Here is a 22167-nt window from a genome sequence, read left to right as displayed (position 1 = left end):
TCAATGGCTTCAACAAAGCCATTACAAATTTGCATTAAAATGAAGCTAAGAACAAATCAATATTAGAATAGCACATTATTCGTCATTATACCTTACATGAAATACACACTGCTCTAAGAGAAGCGCTCTGAAACTCAGATTCTCCTCTTCTAGAAAACTGCCTTGACCTGAAAGCTACAGACTTATTCTTTTGTTGGTTTGAGATTTTTCTTAATTTCTTTTTCTTTCTGAACTTTAGTTCTTAAATGAGAAGTATCTGCTAGATTGTGGAAAGATAAAGATTGATCACTGAGAAAAACAAACTGAGATCTATAAATTGCAGCACAAAGTGCTCTGAACATCAGAAGCAACTGTGACTGACAGCATGTTGGTGTGGGCACCCAACTCCTCCTGACACAACAAAGGGAACAGACATGGAAATTATCAATGTCACTTCAAATCTCAGAATCAAACTTGTATGCAATGTATGTGAAGAAAGAACCACCTTATGGTTAACAGACTAAGACTGAAATTCAGGCACTTGTAAACATGAGCGCTGATGTTCATTAGAACATAAAAAACCTGTCAAAGGCTTTATTAAATGTCACTAGATTTCAGTTAAACTTTAAGGGTTTTTTTTTCTTCTTCTCTAAGAAAATATTTATCTGTATTATAATCCTGCTGCAGAAAACCAAAGTATTTTCTTCAGAGAAATTAATCTGAAGGTCTAATTTGTTATAATTTGTAGACAGGTCAAGGTGTCTAATCTTCCCTGAAATCTAAATACTAAATGCAAATATTAAATTCTGCCTCTTTTTTTGGCCACAGGCTTAGTGAGTCTCATAGTGTGATGGATTAACATGAAATATGACTTTCTGAATAATTTTAGAAGGACAGATGAATGTTTTGACAAGATTTTATTGTGAAACATTGGATTTAGAAAAGGTACAAAATGTCAACGGTCAGATGTGTGCCAGTACAGTATTCCAACAGTCTATACAGGTGGACAGCTGAATAGCTTCACTACAGAACGCGTACTTAGACATACTATCTAAAAAGGGGCTGCAATATTCACAGGCTTAAAATACATAAATAATTTCAGCCAAAATGGCCATGACTGGTTAATGCTAATCACCATCTGGAAACAGGCTAAAAACCACAATACAGTACAACAATCTCCTCGCAGATCCACGTTTAAAGAACATCAGTTTATTGTGTCAATAATCTACAGCTCCAGGACACTATTTTCAGACTGGGATTCAGTTGGCTAGCTTTAAAAAATTAATGTTAAAAATTAGATTATGGAAGAAAACCTGCAGGTATTTAGAACTAAGTACTGTGAAGTCCATAAAAATTTTTTCAGACTGGGATTTATAAAGGCAATTACTTCTAATACAGAACTTCAGTTTGTTCCTTTAAAACGTCCTCACTGCAGCTTGAACAGGTATCACTAAGTGATTTTAATTCAAACATTTAAATTTGATATGCTTTTCTGTGTCTTAAAGCTAATTTCAAACATGGGTTGCCATTCAACTGGAAAAAAAACCCAGTATCAAAATACTACTCTGAATTAATGAAAGTCTTAAGTTTGTAATATTTAAAAAAAAAAATCACAACATCCCCAAAGGATGGCAGCAGTCTCTACTCTAGTTTAGCAAGTTTAAAGAAGAGCATTTATAAACATTTATAAAAAGCATTTATAAAAATACACGTATACCATATGAAACAAGCTAGCTTGGTTTTTTCAAATTCTTCAGTAGTCTGTCACTGCTGGAACTTGTCTGAACTACTGAAAAGGAGTTCACAGTTCAGTACATGGGTGGACAGCCAAGGAACCTCAGATTTTAGCTCTTTAATTAAAAGGTGTGTAGCTTATTCTACACAGTTAAGCTTACTGAAATATAAGCAGTTACCTTGTGACCAACCAGTACCCAGAGCTGAACTAAACCTTTACTAATGTCAGTCTACTTCACTTCATGCTGATTTGTAACTTGCCTTCCTGAACAGAGACCTTGGGGTACACTCAATTATGTGTAACAGAAATTGCTAAATATCACTGAAGTCCATTAGGAGCAGAGCTAAACTTAAACTGATGTAATTTACAATCAAAATCTGCACAAAACATTAAAACAACCCACCCTTTAACATCACATAGACTCCTTTAATTAAATTTCAGGACTATTAATTTTGGCTACTCTTTTCCTCATTGTGTATCTTTACTAGGGGACAAGAATCTTGTAATTCATTAAGAATCACCTTAAGTTACAACGAAGTACATTAAATCAGACAAGGGGGAGTGCATTTTTTTAAAACTTTGAGTGTATATCACTAATTAAGGATGTAACATTGAGAGCACAATGTCTGCTATGGAATTAAAATTTGCGCTTTGCCAAGTGGGAAAAATAAACAAACCACTAAACTCCAGTGTGGCACAAAAGATTTCGTTTTTTGTCCAGGAAGCGTTTGGCATGAGGAGCACTAACAAAATTCTACACCTCACAGACACAAGCTACAAAGGTTATCTAAAGCCAATACTCACTGTCCATCAAGTAGCTAGCTCTTCATGCTGCTTCGAGCATCGCACCAGCCACTTTGATCTTTGTTTCAGATTCCTCTGTACACACATTTATATTTACATAAAACATTTATTAAACATTATTTTAAAACATAAAAACCTTATGTACAAAATACCAACATTCCTATAAATAAAGAGTTGGAGAAAGGCACTTGCAAGAAAAATCTACAGTAAATCTTACAAAAACCACACTGCCTCTGTTACTGTACAATAGATAATCTTTCGGTAGATCCCTATCACAAGAATGTAAAACACTGATTACTTGTTATTAACTAAGAATATAACCGTTACAGTTGTATTTACACATACATATATGTCTTTTTTTAGTTTCACTTGAGAGCACCATGATTTTCCATTCTAAATTTGTATCTTGATACAAAGTAAAAGAACAGTTGCCAGAAACCAGTGTTCAGTGTCACTGCAGATTCATAAACTTTTGGCTGACATCAGTGTAGTTTAAAACACTCAGTTGCTGCTTTGTAAAAAGTACACCTAGTTTGTTATTGCATGTTGTCCTTTTAGAGAGAGCACTGCTATGTTCTCTATGCAATTGTTTAATACTATTGCTGGCAAAAAGTTTCCAATATCAAAAAAATAAAAACATTCTTCAAGCCAGTTGAAGTATTTCATCTGAACAGTAACTAAAAAAAGCTGCACATTAATTATAAAAACGTGTAGGAAACATGCCAACTCATCTGGTGTGCAAAAATATTTTTTCCACGACACAGGATTTTAAGGGCTTCACAGAATTACTCAAACCTACGTAGAGTAGCAAACCCCATGGACAACCAGTTCCTCAAGGAGATGTCAGTATACTCCCGCTTTTATCAAACTTTTTACCCTTTGACAATGCTGCAACCTGTTTGAGCAGTTCTCTGTTTTTGGCCTGCAACACAGATAAGAAAGTTTCATGAATTACTGAAACGTCTCAGATAGTAGCGCCATGTGCTCATTTCCCATTGCATTTATGAAACAAATTCTCAAAATGTACCTGCTGAGAACATTCAAAGAAGACAATGATTACTTTTCAAAGATTTTGTACATGCTTTTTGATATGCGTGTTCCATCTTCAACAGAAAATATAACCGCACCTCCTGATTGCAAAATTTATTATCTGAGGTATTGCACTGACTATCTGCTCAGTCTGTGATTTACAAGGCAATGAATTCAGGCTTTCTTCCCAATAAAGAATGCTTTCACAAGAGACATTCAACTGTCAATTGCGTTACGATGAGCCGTTAAATCAGATCAATAGCACACTGACAACTGATTAAATAATAAATACAAATATATAAAATAAAAATAAATAAAAAATAACATAACATTTGAGAAAGCATGTGAGGTAAGTATTTATCTCAAAGTTAGAAAGCAATTCTTACAGTGAGTCTAATTCACATGGAGATTGTATGGTGACTGCAGAACCGCTGTACAAGGCATCCGAAATTAAACGCAGTAATGACCATTCAAGAACCCCGTACTGTTTCATTGCTGGATGAACAGCCTGAACACATAATTCCATCTGAAGTATTTCTCAAGTACTGATAAGCAATTGCTCACCTGCAACTGTTCCACAGTTTCCTTGTGAGCTTTCTCCATACTGTTCATCTTTGTCCTCAAGTTTGACTCCTGGTACTGGAAGTCCGCCTTCAGTTCTGTCAACTGAAAAAAACAAATTCTATGAAGATTTCTTGGACTGCTACAGTATAGATCATCTAATCATCTGTGAAATCTTTATGGAAGCCTCAGGAAACACTGTATTTATTTACTACTGTAGTATTGACAGATCAGCACTTGAGAAGTAGCTGGAAAAGTAAGTATGTCTAGTTATTCAACAATATTGCTCACTCAGGATTTGGTATAAAGAAGGTTAATCACCCCCCCCTCCAATCAAATAAAGGACTAATAATTTCTAATCTTAGCTGTTCTTTCAGGTGGGAGAAACTTATCACAATCTTCAGGTATTTCTCTTCAGTTACATGATACGGCAATATATGCCAAATCTTCCATACAAAGACAAGAGAAAGGATTCCTTTGTGTCCTGTTACAATACAATTCATCCTAAACTTAAGTGTACATTCCAGAGTTTCACTGCTTCTCGATCCACCACAATAGTGAATTAAACTGTGTTACTAGAAAGGCATTAATTAAAATGACTTATGATTTAATTCAGAGTGTATGGTGCAGTATTGCTGCCACTGGCTCTCTCTGGAGCCAGGCAGAGATCCAGATGACACACGCCAAGGCAGGTGTTTCTAAATTGTGATAGATCTCTCTGTCCAAAGAGTTGAATGCTTCTTCTGGAAGCACATGCAGCTAAGCAAACTATTAACAGTTTGTTGTATACGGACCCAGAAGTTTTAGGAACCACTTCTTTAAAAAATTTTAGTTCCTCAAAGCATCCCAAATTCACCTGTCTATTTTGAACCTCTCTGGTCAATCGGGATTTATCAGGAAATGAAGCCTCTCTGCTAGCAAATAAGCCTGCTATAACAAACCAGAGCATACATTCCTAAAATGACTACCAAGGCTGCTATTACAAACCTTAGCATGTGTCAAATCACACAGTGAAACAAAGTATTCAAAGGAACTGTCAGTCAAATGGTCCTAAATAAAGTGCAGGTACCTTGACACAAGGACATAAACCTCACTGTACACTGCTCAAGATGTGTACTTCGGGCTGTGCACGGGGGCTGTGTACTTCAGGCTGTACTTCGGGTGTGTACAGGGGATCCAGTACAAAACCACATACCACAAACTAAACATCAAAAAAACCTAGTGACAGTATTGCACCACAGTGAAGTATGCCACAAGGTGAGCAAACGCACTACCTGTGAACATTCAACAAATTGTGCTCCCTTCCTAATGATCAAGTCTCAGGGTCCCACGACAATGTCTTGGTGTCTCAGTAATATTTTGTCCAGAAAGCCAAATAAGGCTATTACTGCAAACAGTAAGCACTGGTAATCACACGGCTGAGATCTTGACTCATAACAAAAAATGATGAATGAGAATTGTCTGTAAAGCTGGTGTACCGAGTTGTTTTTGTGCCACACATTATACATTTCAGAAGTTTTTCTTCCAGAGCACTCCAAACTGCTCAAATGCTGTCCCTACACAAACCTTGGGATAAGATCTTAATAGGAATCTCCCACACATCTGGCTCAGGCTTTTATCCCAGTACATGACTTTACATTTACTATCTCACAGTAAAAAAAGAAAGCTGCAGTATATTCATTTGTTGTAAATTTTTGAGCTATGCAAACACTACGATCTGTTCAGCTTTTCTCACCCCCCGCAGCAGCTGAAGAAAGTAAGTGACACTCTGAAAGTGAGTAATTCCTGCCTGAAGGAGTCTTAAGTTCAAAGAACTCTGAGGTTAAATAGTTTTCGCAGTGGGGATATTAAATTTATTAGATGCTTTCCCTATGGAAAGAGCACAACAAGTTACTGCAGTGGTTACGCAGAAGCAGGTGACATGTCCTTACCTAACCCTTTTGTTAGCTTTGCCAGTAGATCAAATATAAAAAGAGATAAGTGAATTTCCTACTGATTCATGATCTTCTACTCGCTTTGTAAGAGAGACATCAGGGCCTTAATGTCTGACCTTTGAAGAAAATACCTAAAGAGAATCCATGACAGGCTCTTCAGCTCTTTCACATTAACTGCTTAAAGGCTTGAAATAGCAAGTACTTCCAACACTAGGTGTATTAGAACAGTTATATAAACGAAAAAAAGGGTCAATATCCCTTACACAACACATTTAAGTGTAGAAACGAAGATAGTGAACTATGGTTTAAAAGTGGAAGCATTTTCCTTTCAGGATCAATGAGCCTTTCTTAACCACTGATGTTTTGATAGGCCACCATGCATCTATAATAAAAATTTTACTTGAAAATACAGTAAATTTATTTTAAATACAATTCCAAAACCTACTCAATCCTGAACATACACTCTAGAGCCACCGTCTTAAAAACATCTAGTTAATCAGATGGCAGAGAAATAGGTTCTAATAAAGGAAGAGCAAAGTACATATTTGTACTTCTTTCTCTTCTCTTGTTAGTCATTCGGCTGTTTGAAGGGTGAATCTCTTGCATGAGTTTCACTGCAGCCACTTGGGCCTGAATGCTTTGCTTAACTTTTGTTGACTGCCAGGCACCTAATCCAAGCTTCTCTTCTAGTCTCTGACCACACAAAAGACTTGATAACCTACACTACACAAATGCTACCAACCTTCTAAAATCAAAACATTTCATTTTCATAGAGTGCACATGTAAATTTGGACATCAACTCATTAATTACAGCTATAGTTGCTTTAGTTTAAAGCTAAACAAAAACTATGCTAAACTCTTATTGTCCTCTAATCTCGTGTGCCCATCAGCCTATGCAGGATCTTTACCGTGACTCCAGTTTAGAACACATAAAACATATAAACCACTGTCTGGCATTTTATCCATCACCTGTGTCATGCAGCCTGAGTAACAGTGAACCAGATGGCTGAATGCAAGGTAAGATGAATCCCTCTTTGACTTAGAACCAAAATATATTCATGATACAAAAGTTCCAAACTTGTCCTTTAAATGGCAAGATCTTATTAGTTGCTATATATATAAAAAAAAAAAGTATCTGATTCTTATCTCACCATTTTGACACTGTTACCAGTCTACAAAATAGAAAACAAAATTACAAAGTTCTTATTAAGCAGGTGCAACTTTTACCTTTTTATCTTTTTCTAAAATAGTCTGATCTCTTTGCTGCAGAAGACGTTTAAGTGACATTACTTCTTCTTTCAGCTGACTTATGAGGACAAAGTTGTCAGTTCCTCCACTGTCTGCTGACTGATTTATTGAGCTACTAAAAATGAAATAAAAAAACCAATAGTTACTTGCAACATCAATAGGAAAAAACAGTAATTTTGTAAAAAGTTCAAATTGGAGACTTAATAATTCCACAAACATCCTTAAGGACCAATGCAAAAAAAGTATGTACCTGACAGCAATGGATGCAACTGGCAAATTACCTTACTAATGGCACACATTACATACACCTGCAGAAATATAATTAAGTATTAGCTTTGAGGGGGACAAATACCTTTTGACTGAAGCAGCCACTTTTACTTTTACACCAACTGTTTGGCCAGAGACAGAATAAACATAATGTCTCACACATTATGGCCCAAAAGACCTCTCTAGGTACTAGAAAGGCTTAAAGCAGCAGGTTCAACCCTGCAGCTCATCGACAAAACACCCATGTCACAGAATACTGCTTTGTTGATACCTGTTGCCTTATACGTAAGCTTTATTTACTTTTGCCCCAAACAGCTTAAAAGCAGGAATGCAGTGTCAGTTTTCTGCTAATAAAGTCATTTAGCTGACTGACAGCACTAAGATGCCACCCAATAATCTGCCTGGTTGGACAACAGTTTCACCTCCCTCATTCTTCAGATTGTAAAGGAAAAAAAAAAAAAAAAGAAAAGAAGCAAATGGCCACAAATCACTGCTCTATTTTGTTGAAATGGCTCAGCTTTACAAAAATATAACTTTACCTATCTCCATTTGATGGCTTGGATTCCAGTTTGGGTTTTTTCTTTGGAGTTTCATTCTGAATAGCTGCAGAGGATTTATGGCTGAAATCAAACAAAATGTAAACCTAAAGCCTCATACTATATAACTCTCTAGTATCACCACTTGGTACATGTGAAACAACTAACTCATGCTCCTAGCTGGAATGCTAGAGACTAGGCAGAAATGCATGAAAAAAAAAGTCCTTTAAATGAAAACTGCAAGACAAATTAAAAGGAAATTAATAAATAGTATTATATTTACCTCTGTTTCCATAGTCCCTGATCTTGTTCTGGACTCAGACTGCTGATTCTGAAATATGTGAAATGTATTTGGTAACCGACCAAACATGCCATTGTTTCTAAGTTTATGTGAATGGTATCTGCACTTGAGAAAAATCCACCCCCCTTTTTTTTTGTAAAGAAAATTACCAATTATGAATCTTCAGTTGGAGAGTTGTACTATCTGTCAGATTCATGATCACTCTTTTCTATGTCAGGATGCTATAAAAATATTTCTTAGCGAAATATTTATACTTCTGTAAGACACATGGGGTAGACTTCAAGACCAACAGCTAAATCTTTTTGTTGGTATCTCTCAAGTTTTGTGAGCCTTATATTGCTAATCTTGTACTCAGCAAGCTGGTCTAAAGCAGCATTCCTGGGATTCCCATACTGCAATACGAACATTGCCTAAAGTGGTGCTTATCTGGTGGCATAAGAGCAAAGTGAAGTTTTGGATCCCTGAAAATAACTGTTTCTCAGGTCTAAACATTTGTTTTCAATAATTTAAAAAGCAACTAATAAACACCATTGATAGAGGAATGGTAGTACATAGAACATTACACTGAATTAAATATTTCAGTGAATCTGTATTTCTACCTCGCTGTCTCACCTTAACACCAACTGAAATGGACAGGGAAACAGAGGGGTATTTATTGGGCCAGAAGCAAGGGACCAGTGGCAGCCTATAGAAAAAAGATGCCAAACCAGGAACACTGTGATCTGTATACAGATATGCCTACTTCTACAACTCCTGAGTATATTAGAAGCTCTATGCTGTAGTAAAGAGCTAACTTTTTTTTTATTTAATCCTTACTATATCTCTGCCAAATGCATTAAATTAGATTTAGCTTGCTGTAACTCAATTTTCAGCAGAGACTTGAGAGAACAGGAACAGTACAATAACTCTCTGCATGCCAAGAATAATTTTCTTCCTCAAATTCCTAAAAAATAACCTTATTTTTCTATTTTTTTTTAGGTGAAAGGATGTGCATTTCTCTTCTCCTCATTTCCAATACCATTCCAGCTTATTTTGCTTGTATCTTTAAGTCACGCTTAGTCAGGCAAGTTTCAGTCAAAATAGAAAATTATAAGCACTAGAAAAGTGAAGCTTAGAATTAAAGTCTTTCTGTCTCTAGAGTCAGGGCCATTACCACTGCAGCTGTAGTATTCACTATCCAACACCAAAATAAAAATAATAAGTAGTTCTAAAGTTGTGCTGCCATAAGCCTACCAATGAAAATAAGAACCATGACTACTATTATACTGGCATAAACCCCAAATCACTTCTGAGATTTATGACTAGATAAACTGGATATGTGTGTTAAGGTTGGTACTCTGAGTATGCCGTGGCCAGGGCTGGCATGCTGGGAAGAACTGCAGCAGATGGGACAAAGTGGTGTGAACTGTTATCAAGAGCGCCAGCAACTGAACCGCCAGTGTTCTTTCCCATGTCTGTACCACAGCCGCTCACAAACGGCCTATTTCAGCAGGATGTCATTATAAAAACTGTCACAGAGATACAAAGTGGTCCAAGACCGAGGGCGACGCCACACTGTTGCTTCTGCTTCTCCATTTAACTGCAAGTACACGCACGCAAGTGAGGATGAAGTTAGGGTGAGGATTCTGACTGAAGTAGCTGCTCTGTCCCGGCCCAGGGCAGGGGGGTTGGACTAGATGACCTTTAAGGTCACTTCCAACTCAAACCATTTTATCAGTCTATGCTGCTCTCACCACTTTTTAACCCAAATAGAGTAACAGTTATCACACAGCAGTTACTGCTTAGAAAGCCAAATTCAAGTTTATTCATAAGTAACTTGCTCTGTAGCCATTCTGTGGGTTTCTTTTCTAGACTCGCTACCACTTCTAACATCAATTCTTTTGATGATCACCAAGAATTTCTGCTTTTTGCTGACTTCCCTTCATTCAAACTGTAAGAATTCAGGGATTTTGACAGACCATGGAAGAACAACATTCTGCTACCGCTTTTGATGTGATATTGTAAACAGTATTTCTTATTTCCTTTGATTTGATCTCAGTACTAAGAGAACACTGAAAAAGAGGTACCAAGGGCTAGTTTAATTTTTTAAATACGTACTTATGATGACTGCTGCTGTGACGATGATGGTGGTGGTGGTGGTGTTTTGAATGATGCTGGTCTTTCTCAGTAAGAGATGAGGATGAGGAGTTAGAGTGTGAAGATCCTAGGCTCTTCCTCTGTTCTTTTGTCTTCTGTAGCACTCTCTTGTAGGACAGTGTGCAGAGCCAACACAACAATTTCCCATCAACCTTTTGGGAAAGAATTCATAGCAGGGTTTTTTTCCAAGTATATATGCACTAGAAAGATGTACTTCAATATTCACAAGAAATGTTTTGTTTCACTTCATTTGTTATATTTGGGAAAAATCCAGACATCTCTTTGGTATGAAACAGCACTACTGTATCACCAACATATGCATGTTATCTTTTAGTAAAGTGCCATTTCTTTGTGTCATTTAAAGTTATGCTAGAAAGCAGTATCAGCAAATGTTAGACTCGCTCTATATCACAGAAGTGACAATATTTGTCATTTAAAGTTACGCTAGAAAGCAGCCTTAGCAAACGTTGGACTTGCTCTACATCAGAGAAGTGACAATAACTTTTTAAAGGGACAAATCATTTTTAGTTTAGACACCATGTACCCTCTCTCAACCCATCGTATTCCAGGCAGAATCAAGAAGTCCAGCCAACTTGTTACTTGTACCAAGTAAATTCTTCTGTAAAAACAGCACTATTCTTGGGTTCAGGCAAGAGGCTTTTGAGGTCATTTCCTCAGCACCTTCTGGAATGAGAAAGTGGCACTCACCAAAGCTATTTAAGAAAACAGAACACAAAGGGCTGTTGAGAGCAATCCACCTCTCTGGTGCTGTACTTTAAGGCAAGGCAGGCAAATTGGAAGAGGTAAAGCGATAGATTCAAGTTACACACATACGTAAGATCCAACAGATGGGGGAAAAAAATAATTAAGAAATTAAAGCACCAGGAACTATTCAGCTCCTTAACCTTGGGTCCCCAGCTACGACTGTCAGCTTACACTCAAGCTTATTTTTAAAAGGAGAGATTTAATTTAAGGTAAGTTAGCTCAGTAGCTAACATAACAATTGCAAGTTGCAAATTTAATTCAAATATCGTAAAACACAGCGACTTTAATCTAATAGTAGTGAAGTCAAGATATACTTCTGTTAACCTTTCTCTTGTGAAGGAGGAACATTCTCTGCTGTCAGCCTAAGCCATTACAGCTGTGGAAGAAAGCTTACCTTCCTTCTTCCCTCCTCTTTTCGATCAAAAGCACACTGCTGTTTGCACTGTTCACACGTCTGAGGTGGGCCGTACTTCTTCTCCGAGTTGGTGCAACGCTGACATTTTGTGCCAATAAATGCTGCAATAATGTTACAATATTGACAAGGCTTGGGCTGAAAAATAGATAAGTTGAACTGAAGTTAATACATTTACAGTTTCTGTAATGAACACCGGTATTTCAAATCACACAATGATGCTTCTAAACTACTGGGGCTTTATACAACCTATCTTAAAGAACCTTTTCTCTTACCATTTCTATCCTCAGTACTAAACCCTACCTCTGAAATGATGCTACTTCAGTTGTCAAAAATTGTCTGGACTTTCCATGACAACCCAGGAACATTTTCAATGCAAGAAATACATACAATGTGTAACTGCTTACCACTACCTCTGCCTCTTTTTTTCATTTTTTTAAATATGATTTTTTTTTTCTGTCTTACTACATTACTAAAGAAATCACTTAAAACCTTTAAAAGAAGAGTAATTAAGTCATTTTTTAGACTTTGGAAGTTTCTGAAAACATCCCTCTCCCTTGCACTACTCAAGTATTCGATAACCCTACAGCTCTAAGACAGTATTCCGATTCCTGCAATTCTGCAGGAAACTTAAACCCCAAACCCTTCAGATACCATAATGTCAGATTATCAGCTTTTTATCCTATGCTCAACTGGAATAATACACTGCTGGAAAATAAAATTGCTGTCAGTTTTCATAGGTCAAAATTTGGCTGATTGTCTTCAATGCAGTTGCTTTTTTTTTTTATGAACTACTGATAAAAACATTGTTGCATCTGTCTTGCACTTCATTTTGCTACATTTTCAGCTTCTGAAAGAACGTTCTTTGTTCAGTTCACATTTACATTCACAAAATGCCTGACTACATACCAACAGTTGTTCTGTTTCTCAAATGAGCTGAATTTTATCTAATATGCATTATGTCAAGTACATAGAAGTTACACACTTTTGTTTCACAACAAGGTTATCTTGATACCTTCTATAAATTAGTATCTGCAGGGCACTCAGAAACAATGTGCATATTCATATATTAAAAAAAAAAATAATTTTTCTAATAGAACTGAAGCTGGAATTCAGCTTAATGAGAAAATGCAACGTAACATGCATACGGCTAACATCCGTAACATCTTTTCTACTTAACAGTTTAACGTGATTAACATGCATGTAAAAATTTTATGACTTACGTAACATAAAGTACTTGGTATTATTAGATTTTCACATTTACCGTTCATTAAGAACACAGACAGCTTACAGTCTTTCTGCTGTCAAGTATGTGTTTATGAAAATATGCAAATAATTACATGCACGAAGTGAAATAAGCCTGTTTTGACTATGAATAACTACACTGCAGTTAACTGTAACTGTTAAGCTACATGTAACGACAACAGATTTCAATTTGAAAAAAGGAACTGTAAGCCACAAAGCAAATCAAGAGCTGCCAGTAACTTTCATCACCTTTCTGAAAGGTAAACTACTCTTTTTTTTTTTTTCTTTCCCCTGAAGAAAACACTAAGCTTAGCAACAAGAGAACTTGTTTTCAATTTAAATCATGAATGACCTGAACTTCAGTGTTTAAAACTAAGAGTTTACTCACCGTTCCAAACTGCTTCACGTTTTGGGCACACTTCTTGCATATCGTGTTAGTTTTGCTAAAGACAAAATTGCATAATGTTGAATTCAGCGACAAACACGCACCTTCACATTCTTTCCCACGCAACGACTGGAAAACCCACACGCAAACACGCGCTGCGGTAAGCGGTTAACGGCAAGCGAACAAATCTAACGCCGTGCTGCGTTCCAGCGACACACCGGTGCCGACAGAGCGGGCAGGCCGGTTTATTTCCCTGCGGTTCTGCCCTCCTTCCCGTCGCAGGGGTGTGAATTTCTGCCGCTACCGGCGGCTCTGCCTGCGGGACCGCCGCTCCTCCCGCGGGTGGGCCGGCGGCAGGGCTCCGGCGGGCGGCGGCACCCTCCCGTACCTCTCCTGCTGGAACTCCGAGCGGCAGTAGGTGCATTTCACGATGGGGTGGGCGATCCGGCACTCCTGGGGAGAGAAGAGCGGCGTTACCCCACCTTTTCTAGGGCCACCAAACCCTCACACCCCGCCGGGCTACCGGCTGCCTCCTGCGCCAGGGCCGAGCCCCCCCCCCGCCCCTCCCGGGAAGCCAGGGGCTGTGAGAGCCCCGGCCCCGTCCCGGCGAGCGCTGCCCCGCGCCTCAGCCCCCCGCACCTTGCACAGCTGCTGGCCCTGGGAGAGCTCTTCGAAGGGGTAGCGCTGGTTGCACTTGGTGCAGGCATAAAGAGCCGGGGCAGCCGCCGCCGCCATCCGCGCCGCGGCCGGCGGGGCGGACACGGGCGGGCCGAGGGAGGGGAAGAGGGAGGTGCCGGGGCGAGGGCCGGAGCGGCCGCCTGGGCCGCCGAGGAGCCGCCGCCGCCGCCGCCGCCCCCCCCCCGCCTCCCGCCTTCCGCCGCCGCGCCTGGGAGCGCGCCCCGCCGCCGCCCTAGGCCCCGCGCCCAGCCCGCGCCGCCGCGCCGCGTCCCCCTTGTGTCGGTGTCAGCATCGGCGTCACCCCGCGCCCCCCGCCCTTCCCTCCGCCCCGGGCTCGGGCTCCGGCGGCAGCCAATCACCGCCTCGCGCCAAACCTGCCTTCAAAACTCGTCGCCCAATCGCCGCCCCCGCTGCTCCCCCTCCCCGCCAATCCCGCCGCGGGCGCTCTGCCCTGCGCGGGGCGCTGATTGGGTGGTCTCGCAGCCGCGGCGCTGATTGGGCCGCACCGAGCCACTTCTGCTTCTCGATTGGTTGACGTGCGGGGGCTCACTTTGACAAAGACCATCCTCTTCCGCCGCCTGCCCTCCGCGCGTGCGCGGCAGGCGCCGTGTGCCGCACACGAATCCCGCGGCCGCTCGCTCCTCCCCGCTCAAGCGATTGGCCACAGGAGACCGCATCGCCTCTCTTGCCTTGTCCCCTTCGATTGGATGAGAGGGGCCCTTGTTGTTCTTTTATTGCATAGCTCATGTGTCACTCAAATCTGAGTCGATGGAGGGCGCTTTTACGCCTTCGGGGTGAGGCTTACCCCTCGTTTCTCCCTTTCCATTGGCAAGCTGGGCTGTCAGTCAAGCGGGACTTGATGGGCGCGAACGGCGACGCCGCCGCACGGGTGTCGCGCCTTAAAGGGACACGCACGCGCGTGGGGCCAGCCCGGCGGACATGGCGGCGGCGCGGAGCCAGCAGCGCGTGGTGAGGCTCGGTGGCCGCCTCTGGGGGGGGGGGGGCGGCGGCTCCGGGGGGATGGGCCGGCCCCGGGGCCTTCGCCCCGCCGGCAGCCGCGGTGAGGAGAGGGGCGGACGAGCCGGCGGCGCGGGCGTGGGTGGGGCCGGGGCCGGGGCCGGGGCCGGGGCTGTGGCGGGCTCCGGGGGCAGCGGCCGACAGGGAACAGCGGGCCGACAGCGCCCCGGCCCGCAGGGAACAGCGGGGCCGATGGTGAGAGCTGTCTGGTCTTTTAAGTGATACATAAGTATGTGTATATATATAGTAAGCACCACCGTATGTGCACGTGTATTTTATAAAAGCGGCAGAGAAGGAGAAAGATACTCCACTCTTTAAACCGGCTCTCTTACTGTCTGCCAGTGCCTGGAGAGAGTGTTTGTAAGCGAATGGGAGTAAATGCGATGTAATTCGGTTTGTTTTCAGAAGTAATTTGGGGTCACGACTTCGGAAATGTCTCTTCCAAAGCCAGAAGAGGCTCAGTTAAGCACTGGATGGTGCGACTCTGGATCAGCCACGCTAGCTCAGCCGGCTGCCGCTTCCCTTTCCATTTGTAAGCTTAAAATGTTACCTTAAACCTCGGTGTGACCTTGGTATGTACCCCTATCCCTCGCGTGTGCGTGGGCACCTGGCTGGTTCGGAGCTAATTTGGTGATTGCACACAAGGGCCCTGAGTTTCCCCACCCGCCTTCCTCTCGCGGTGCGTAGAGAAGCAGTGCGACCCGTGTCTCAGCTTTTGGCAGGTGGAACGAAGACACGGAGGCTTGGCTGGAGCAAGCACAGTGAGCTGTGCTGAGCTGGGTGCCTGCCTCCACCAGATCATCACCTGAAACAGAAGTTTCCGGTCGGGTTTCTTGTTCGACGTTTTGTCTGGATGCTCATAGTTCTCTGAAGTCAAGTGGGGTTTTTTTTTGGTTGTTTATTTCCTTTTTTAGTGGCTATGTCTTATGTAATACTTTGGAGGCATAGAGTCAGCGAAAAGGGTGCAGAGTGATGGTGTGCGAGGTAGGTCTTGTGAGGATTTGTGGTTTAGGGTCTCAATAGCTGCATGGTGAGCACCCAGCTCGGTGTTCTCTATGTGTCTCGTTTTCCTCTATTTACACCTGTACCAGTAAGAGTGGCGACAGAATAATTTGAGGGCTCCTATATCCCTCCTGATTTGGTATTTTTTTTCTAGCATGCATGGAGAAGGATGTCAGAAAACTAGTTTTAGTCTTAAGTAGATTAATGTAGGCTGTTTAGTTAGTAAAAAAAAAACTTTTAGGAAAAATGCTCCTCACTGAAGACTTTTTGTATGTGTTGAAAAAAAAGGAAAACAGAAAACTTCACACTTAATGAACTTTGAAAATACTTGCTTTTAATACTTCTGGCACACTATAGCAAAACCAACAAAAAGTACTACGTTATCCCAACTTTTTTTTTCCCCGATTTGATGTAATGGCTTGACTAAGTTAACTTTTTAATGTCTGCCCTTAACTAGAGATGCTGTTTAAATTTAGAGCAGCCCTGAGTCAGTCTGTATCAGGGAGGCACAGACAGCACTTAGGTTGGCCTCTGGGTGATAGGGGCTGTTCTTTCCTCCGCACTTTCCCAGTGATGCAGTACCGAGAGACAAGAGCAGGCTGCTAATTGAGATTGTCCCTCCAAAATGGCTCTTGCGAAAGTTTAAATAACTGAGTACTTGCATATTTTATGCTTAGTGATCTCAAAACCTGGTTATTCTGTTTTATCACAGTCGCTACATAATTTTCCCCTATTTCTGCTTTTTGGTTGGGTTTTTTTTTTGGTTGGTTTTTTTTTTTTTTTTGTCCAAGTGTGAGGACTACAGTGTGTTATTTCGAGCATTACCAAGCATCAATTTTTTCTTTTTTTTTTTTTTTTTTTCTATCCTGAACACCCCTATAAGGATTTTCAATACACCCACTCTAATCTACTCCCTCTTCCCAGTGCCAAAGTGCTGGTACCAAAGGCGTTGACTTGGTGCCTTCATCCTTTCCTGCTGCAGTTGTTGCCTGAGAGATTTTCTGCAGTTTTCTGCCTCTTTGGTTCTACAGTTTGTTTCCAAATCATTGTCGTTTTCACTATCTAGTGATCTGTCGAAATTCTGCATGATAATAAGAAAAATATACAGCTTTTTGTTCCTTTTTCTTACTGAAAACATGGGTATACCACTGAGATTAGTAGCTGTCTGTAAAGTTTTCCATGGTGTGTCCTAGTTCTTTGCTGCAACAGAGCAGTAACCATGTTACAGTGGGCCATTTTTACCATCTACACAAGGTTCTTGATTTGAAAAGTGTCCTTCTGCCTCAAGTTGCTGATTCTTATTTTAAAACTTTACATATGAGGCTGTGTCTCCTTTTTTTTTTTTTTTTTTTTTTTTTTTTTCCCCCCACCCACCTGTGTTTTAGTCTTGGGAACTTCAGGAGGTCACCATGTGCTACTGGCGTGTGAAGCTACCGCTGCTCTGTGTTTTTAATGTTTCCTTTTGGATGTTTGAGTAGGCAGGTGACAGGCAGTGGTAGCAGCAATGGATTTTGGACGGTAGCGTCCTCAGACCTGTGAAGGTTGAATGTGCTCAGCTCACTACCATTAGATAATGCTGGTGCTCTTAGCTGCTTGTGGGACTGTTAAGCTGCTTCGGTTACTATGATGAGGCTTTAGCATGGCTCAAGGAAGGAAAGACTATAGGGAGTACTCAGAAAGAGAGGAGGCTTAGCAAATGTGGCCTTGTTGAGATTCAGAAAAAATACATAGAGTTCCCTGATTTTCATATTTTTTAATTGGGTTTTTGTTTGGTTGGTTTTTTTCAGGATTTTTCTGAGCATCACAGCATGATGCTCCCTCTGAGAATTTCCAAGAGCAGAAACAGACTTAAATAATTCTGAATGACTTGAGGGCAACTGAGGAGAGGAGTAGAGAATTGATGTGGTATTTGAGTCTGAGATTTGTGATGGGAAGTTCCTTGATACTGTTTCATAAACTTTTCAAGTCTTTCACTTGGGTCACTTAGAAGTTGCTATTTGTCGAACAGAATATAAACCAGTCTTTAACATATGAGGAAAATATACTTGGTAGCAAGTTATTATTGAAACTGAATCAAAGAACTATTGCCTACAAAATAGACAGGATTTCAGCACATTTCTTTCCAGTATTTATTTCAGGCAGATATCTGTACTGTCTATTACACTTTTCAAGTTAGTGCCCGTACCCTGCACCCCGGTGAAATTTAGAAGACATGCAACTCCTCGAAAGCCTTTTTGTTTTGCTTTGTGGAACGTGGTGTTCAAGTGTTTGAGTATGCTAGCTTTTTCTTTGTTAGTCTCCTGTCAGCTCGAAAAATGTTACTTATGCCACTGAAAACAAATAGCTGTAGTTTGGGTTTTTTACGTAGCTATTTTTAGCTCACAGAGGAGAGTTTACAGGTGAAACATAGACATCTAGGAAAGTTGTTGTATTGGCAGCCCTGTTTTGATTTCAAACTGATTCGCCTTTTCTTTTGACTGTTTCATGGGATACCTTTGATTTGAATCAATAGCAGGTAATATATTGATATTTTAATCAACAGTTACTGTTGTTTGGGTTGTTGAGGCTTACATTGTTGCTGTTATTCTGTTACCTGCTGCATAAAGTACTGTGTTTGCTTGGTTCATTTTTACTTAATTATTTGGTCTTGTTCATTATTCTGTGTTCAACAGTTCAACACTCTGCAACGCCGATGGTATTTTTGCAGGAGTGAGGTTAGGTTGTGATGTTAGCACCTAACAGGCTTTCGTTTGGTTTTAATTTCACACGTTTTAGTTAGATCATTATGGCTGCTGAGCATAAAATAGTGTGCATACACATGCATTCAAAAAACTCATTCAAAATATTTTTATTAATTTATTCTTAATTGAGGATTAGTGTTTTAATTGGGTTTCTGTGGTAGGAAGAGTTCTTGTGCAAATGCAGTTATTCCAAGAAACGCAATTATGTTGTGTAGGAAAATGTTATAAATACAAAATGCAAAGCGTTCATAAAACTGCTTAGAAACACTAATAGATATATTCAGAGTGCTTAGGGTCCTAATTTTCATGTCCACAATGAATCGCTTCACTTATAAGAGGAAATTAGCTATGTATGGGCTTTAAATAACTTAGAAATTTTCTTGAATTTTCTTCCTTATATTATTTTTCTTCCTCATAATGTGTTTTGAGCTGTTGTCTAATATGCTATGAGATACTTACATTAAAACTTTCTGTGTTTTACTTTAGGTCACAATATGCTCCCAGTAACTGGTATTTGCAAAAGCTTAAATACCCTGCCAAGATGAGCGGTTGCTCAGCTGACATATTAGCAGAGTAAATGCTCTGTGGAAAGCTGTAGGAGCATTGCACCTGCCTGCAGCCCACTTCTCTCTTACGTTGCCTTTGAACTCTTGTTATTGAAATGGGTAGTGGTGGGTACAGTTGCACATTACATATAAGCATTCATATTTATTGGAAATATGCTTTTCAAATCAGAAAGCTTAGGCCAGGTGACCAGTTTTTGAGTCCAAACTGTAAAAACAGTGTACTAAGTGTCTTGGCCCTTTTGCTTAGAAGAATCTTGTTAGAAAGCACATGGTTTAATGGTGTTCTGACTGCATGGCATGTTCACAGCTAGGTGCTTCCTTCTGGTCATCTCAACATCTGAAACAGAGCAAATATTTGGAAAGTTGATGTGCTGGGAAATCTGTGGTCTCTGTGGCTGTGTTTTTGAGAACGGTCTCAAGCTGATATAACAGCATGTTGCTGCTCAGAGGCAGCTTCCTCTGCTGCGGCTTTTCTTGTGCTGATACCACTAATGAGGTGTAGCTTAGTCATCTAGATGTGTCTGCTGGTGAGGTTCGATCTATTCATGGAAGGATAGGGAAGATGAAGCCAGTGGAAAAAGAAGGCTTGGGACTATGCAGCTGGGAGGGTGAGGTGAGGAGAAAGTGTCTCTTCTGCCCAGTCTTCAGTCAATGAGCTGTTAGATGAGTGGATGTAGAACTGTGGTCCTGGCTGTGCTTTATCAGGTTTGGCCACCTTAGTAGAGTATCCCATGTGCAGTAAGTATAATCAGTAGTTAAGAAGGCAGCTAATGTCCAACGGACTGGTGTGTTACCTTCTCACAATAAGCAAGAGAGAGTATAAGTAAGTAGAAAACAAAAGTGAAAATTGGAAACTAGTATAGAAAAGACATTTTCTTTTTGATACTGTTTTTAGTGGAAGGGAGTTGGATGTAAAAATGACACAGCGTAAGGCTGTAAGGAAGGAAATGCAGCTTTTGAGGTATTGCAATCTTCTGCAGCAATACTTCTAGGCATCATCTAATTGGATTCTACGGTTGGTTTTTTTTTTTTTTTTTTTTTGCTGTGACAGAAGCAAATGTGCTGAATAACAGCTTTGTTTTGTTTTCAGGATGATCTGCACAAAACTCATAATTCTACATCAGCCACAGATGGACTTTCTGCAACTTCATTTATAGAATATCCAAAGTACAAGCCATTTATTAATTCAGATTTGCTGCGCTCCCCACGGAAACCAGTAATTCCATATCCTGAAAGCAACAGCAGAGGTAATAGTTCAGTGAAGTTATTTTCTTACCTGTTTCCAAGTCATGTGGTGAAATACTATATGTTTACATTTACAAATGTTTGCAGTCTTTTTATCCTTTTATCGCTTCCCAGTGATCATAGAATCATTAAGGTTGGAAAAGACCTCTAAGATCATCAAGTCCAACCAAAAACCCCACACCACCATGTCCTGAAGTGCCACGTCTACATGTTTTTTGAACATCTTCAGGGATGGTGACTCCACTTCCCTTTTGGGCTTATTCCAGTGCTTGACCCCTCTTTCACTGAAGAAATTTTGCCTAATATCCAATCTGATATGCAAGTCACTTGTTTTGTAGGTCCTTTGCACTTCTCTTTCTGAAGAATACCTAACAAAAATAGTCATCTTAGAGCTGGAGAAAGATGCTTCTCTTCAGTAGTAGAGAGCTGTAAAATTGGCTGAGTACTTTGTAAACTTGTCGTGTCACATTTTCTTTGCCCCTTCTCCAGTCCTCCTCTCCCTCAGTCTTTCCTCTCCTGAGTTCACAGCTGAGTTTGAAATAAGGAGGCGTTAGTCCCCAGAATGGTTTGGAGCAAAAGAGGAGGTTTGACGCTGTTGAAATGGGAAGGTTTGTCGTGGACAAAGGGTGTGGCGAGAATATTTATCATATCAGTGAAGACTTAGAGGATACAGAAAAGAGTTCAGCGTGGTGCTGAACTGAGAGCTAACAGCACCCAAAAGGGAGGTGATTTTACACCCATTTATTCTTCCTTGTTTCTAGGCTATTCCTGCTCCCTCCTGTCCCACTCTGGTCCTGGTGTTCATCTCCAGATAAACAGATGTGTCTTGCCTCACCTGACATAAACAAAAACATTCTTGGTTAGTTTTCTGTTATTTTAGTGAACTGACTTCTCACGCAGTGAGATGTACTCCGTAGCTGCCTTGGGTTAAGTACAGGAGGCAGCATGGGGAGTTGGAAGGCCAGAGCAGGACCGAGCCTTTGCTGTGAGCTGTTTGGCTCGGGGTCATTGCAAAAATACTCCCTTTAAGACTGGAGTTGCTTGGAGACTCAAGGGTATGAAAACCTTGATATTTTTTCCTTACAGGCAGAAAAGTGAGAAAGATTTAGGATGAATCCTAGTGTTATTCAAACTAAATAAAAAATCAGCATGCTAGACTCAAGTCCCTGTTGCAAGAATATAATTCATGTCTGAATTGCTAGAGTTTTATGTTAATGACTTAGTAGATAAAATCTCAGTTCTTGAAGTGCTATTTAAAATGCAGTGTATGTTCTCGTATGCTCCATGCCATCAGTTCTGAGAGTGCTGTTAACATAAAACTAAAGAATCTTTGTGACAGATAAAAAAATTGGATGTGCAGGAAAGAGCTTCCTTAGGACTTACTAATGCAGGCGTATTTTTGCAGATTGTGTTGTGTTAGTGGCAAACTTTTGACTTCCATGTTTTCATTTGGCAACTTTTTTCAAGCAGGGAATCTGCCAACTGAAAGAAGTACGGGGGAGGGAGATAATTTGAGAAATTATATCCCTTTTTAAAAAAAATATGAAATGCCTTTATTTTCAAAAAGTGTTTAAGTAAATA

At 40.5% G+C, this 22167-nt stretch overlaps 2 protein-coding genes across 11 annotated transcripts in view; one reads left to right on the top strand and one right to left on the bottom strand.

The window, feature by feature from the left end:
- Positions 1 to 879: 879 nt before the first annotated feature.
- Positions 880 to 14199, bottom strand: FAM76B (family with sequence similarity 76 member B). Of its 7 annotated transcripts, none has more exons than XM_086739615.1 (10): positions 13977 to 14199; positions 13726 to 13790; positions 13341 to 13395; positions 11690 to 11845; positions 10492 to 10682; positions 8377 to 8424; positions 8097 to 8177; positions 7270 to 7405; positions 4112 to 4213; positions 880 to 3440 (listed from the first exon to the last, which is right to left on the bottom strand). In XM_086739615.1, exons 1-10 carry the CDS (start codon positions 14070 to 14072, stop codon positions 3351 to 3353), a joined length of 1020 nt encoding a protein of 339 aa, XP_086595741.1. In that variant the 5' UTR covers positions 14073 to 14199; the 3' UTR covers positions 880 to 3350. The 7 variants fall into 7 exon arrangements, with proteins under 7 accessions (XP_086595741.1, XP_086595742.1, XP_086595746.1 ...); XM_086739616.1 differs by having other exon boundaries at positions 7270 to 7402; XM_086739620.1 differs by lacking the exon at positions 8097 to 8177.
- Positions 14200 to 14888: 689 nt separating this feature from the next.
- Positions 14889 to 22167, top strand: part of CEP57 (centrosomal protein 57) — a 28793-nt gene continuing 21514 nt past the window's right edge. For 3 of the 4 annotated variants that reach the window (XR_015257504.1, XR_015257503.1, XM_086739613.1), the window contains exons 1-2: positions 14889 to 14984; positions 20432 to 20588. Coding sequence is in view for 2 of the 4 variants with exons in the window: in XM_086739613.1 (XP_086595739.1) it covers positions 14955 to 14984; positions 20432 to 20588 (187 nt within the window). In the remaining 2 variants the exon portion in view is untranslated. Of the gene's footprint in view, positions 14985 to 20431; positions 20589 to 21352; positions 21446 to 22167 lie in introns of those variants that run through there. The other variant, XM_086739614.1, reaches the window with a different exon arrangement.

This window comes from Chlamydotis macqueenii, chromosome 1, assembly GCF_036417535.1.
Source record: "Chlamydotis macqueenii isolate bChlMac1 chromosome 1, bChlMac1.mat, whole genome shotgun sequence".
Lineage (NCBI taxonomy): Eukaryota > Metazoa > Chordata > Aves > Otidiformes > Otididae > Chlamydotis > Chlamydotis macqueenii.
This window is presented reverse-complemented; position numbering and strand designations above follow the sequence as displayed.

Coding starts and splice junctions, on each gene's coding strand:
- FAM76B (XM_086739615.1), bottom strand. CDS start 14,072: ATGGCGGCGGCGGCTGCCCCGGCTCTTTATGCCTGCACCAAGTGCAAC. Junction 13,791..13,976: donor AGGGCCAGCAGCTGTGCAAG/GTGCGGGGGGCT, acceptor TTCTCTCCCCAG/GAGTGCCGGATCGCCCACCC. Junction 8,178..8,376: donor CAGGGACTATGGAAACAGAG/GTAAATATAATA, acceptor GTTTGATTTCAG/CCATAAATCCTCTGCAGCTA.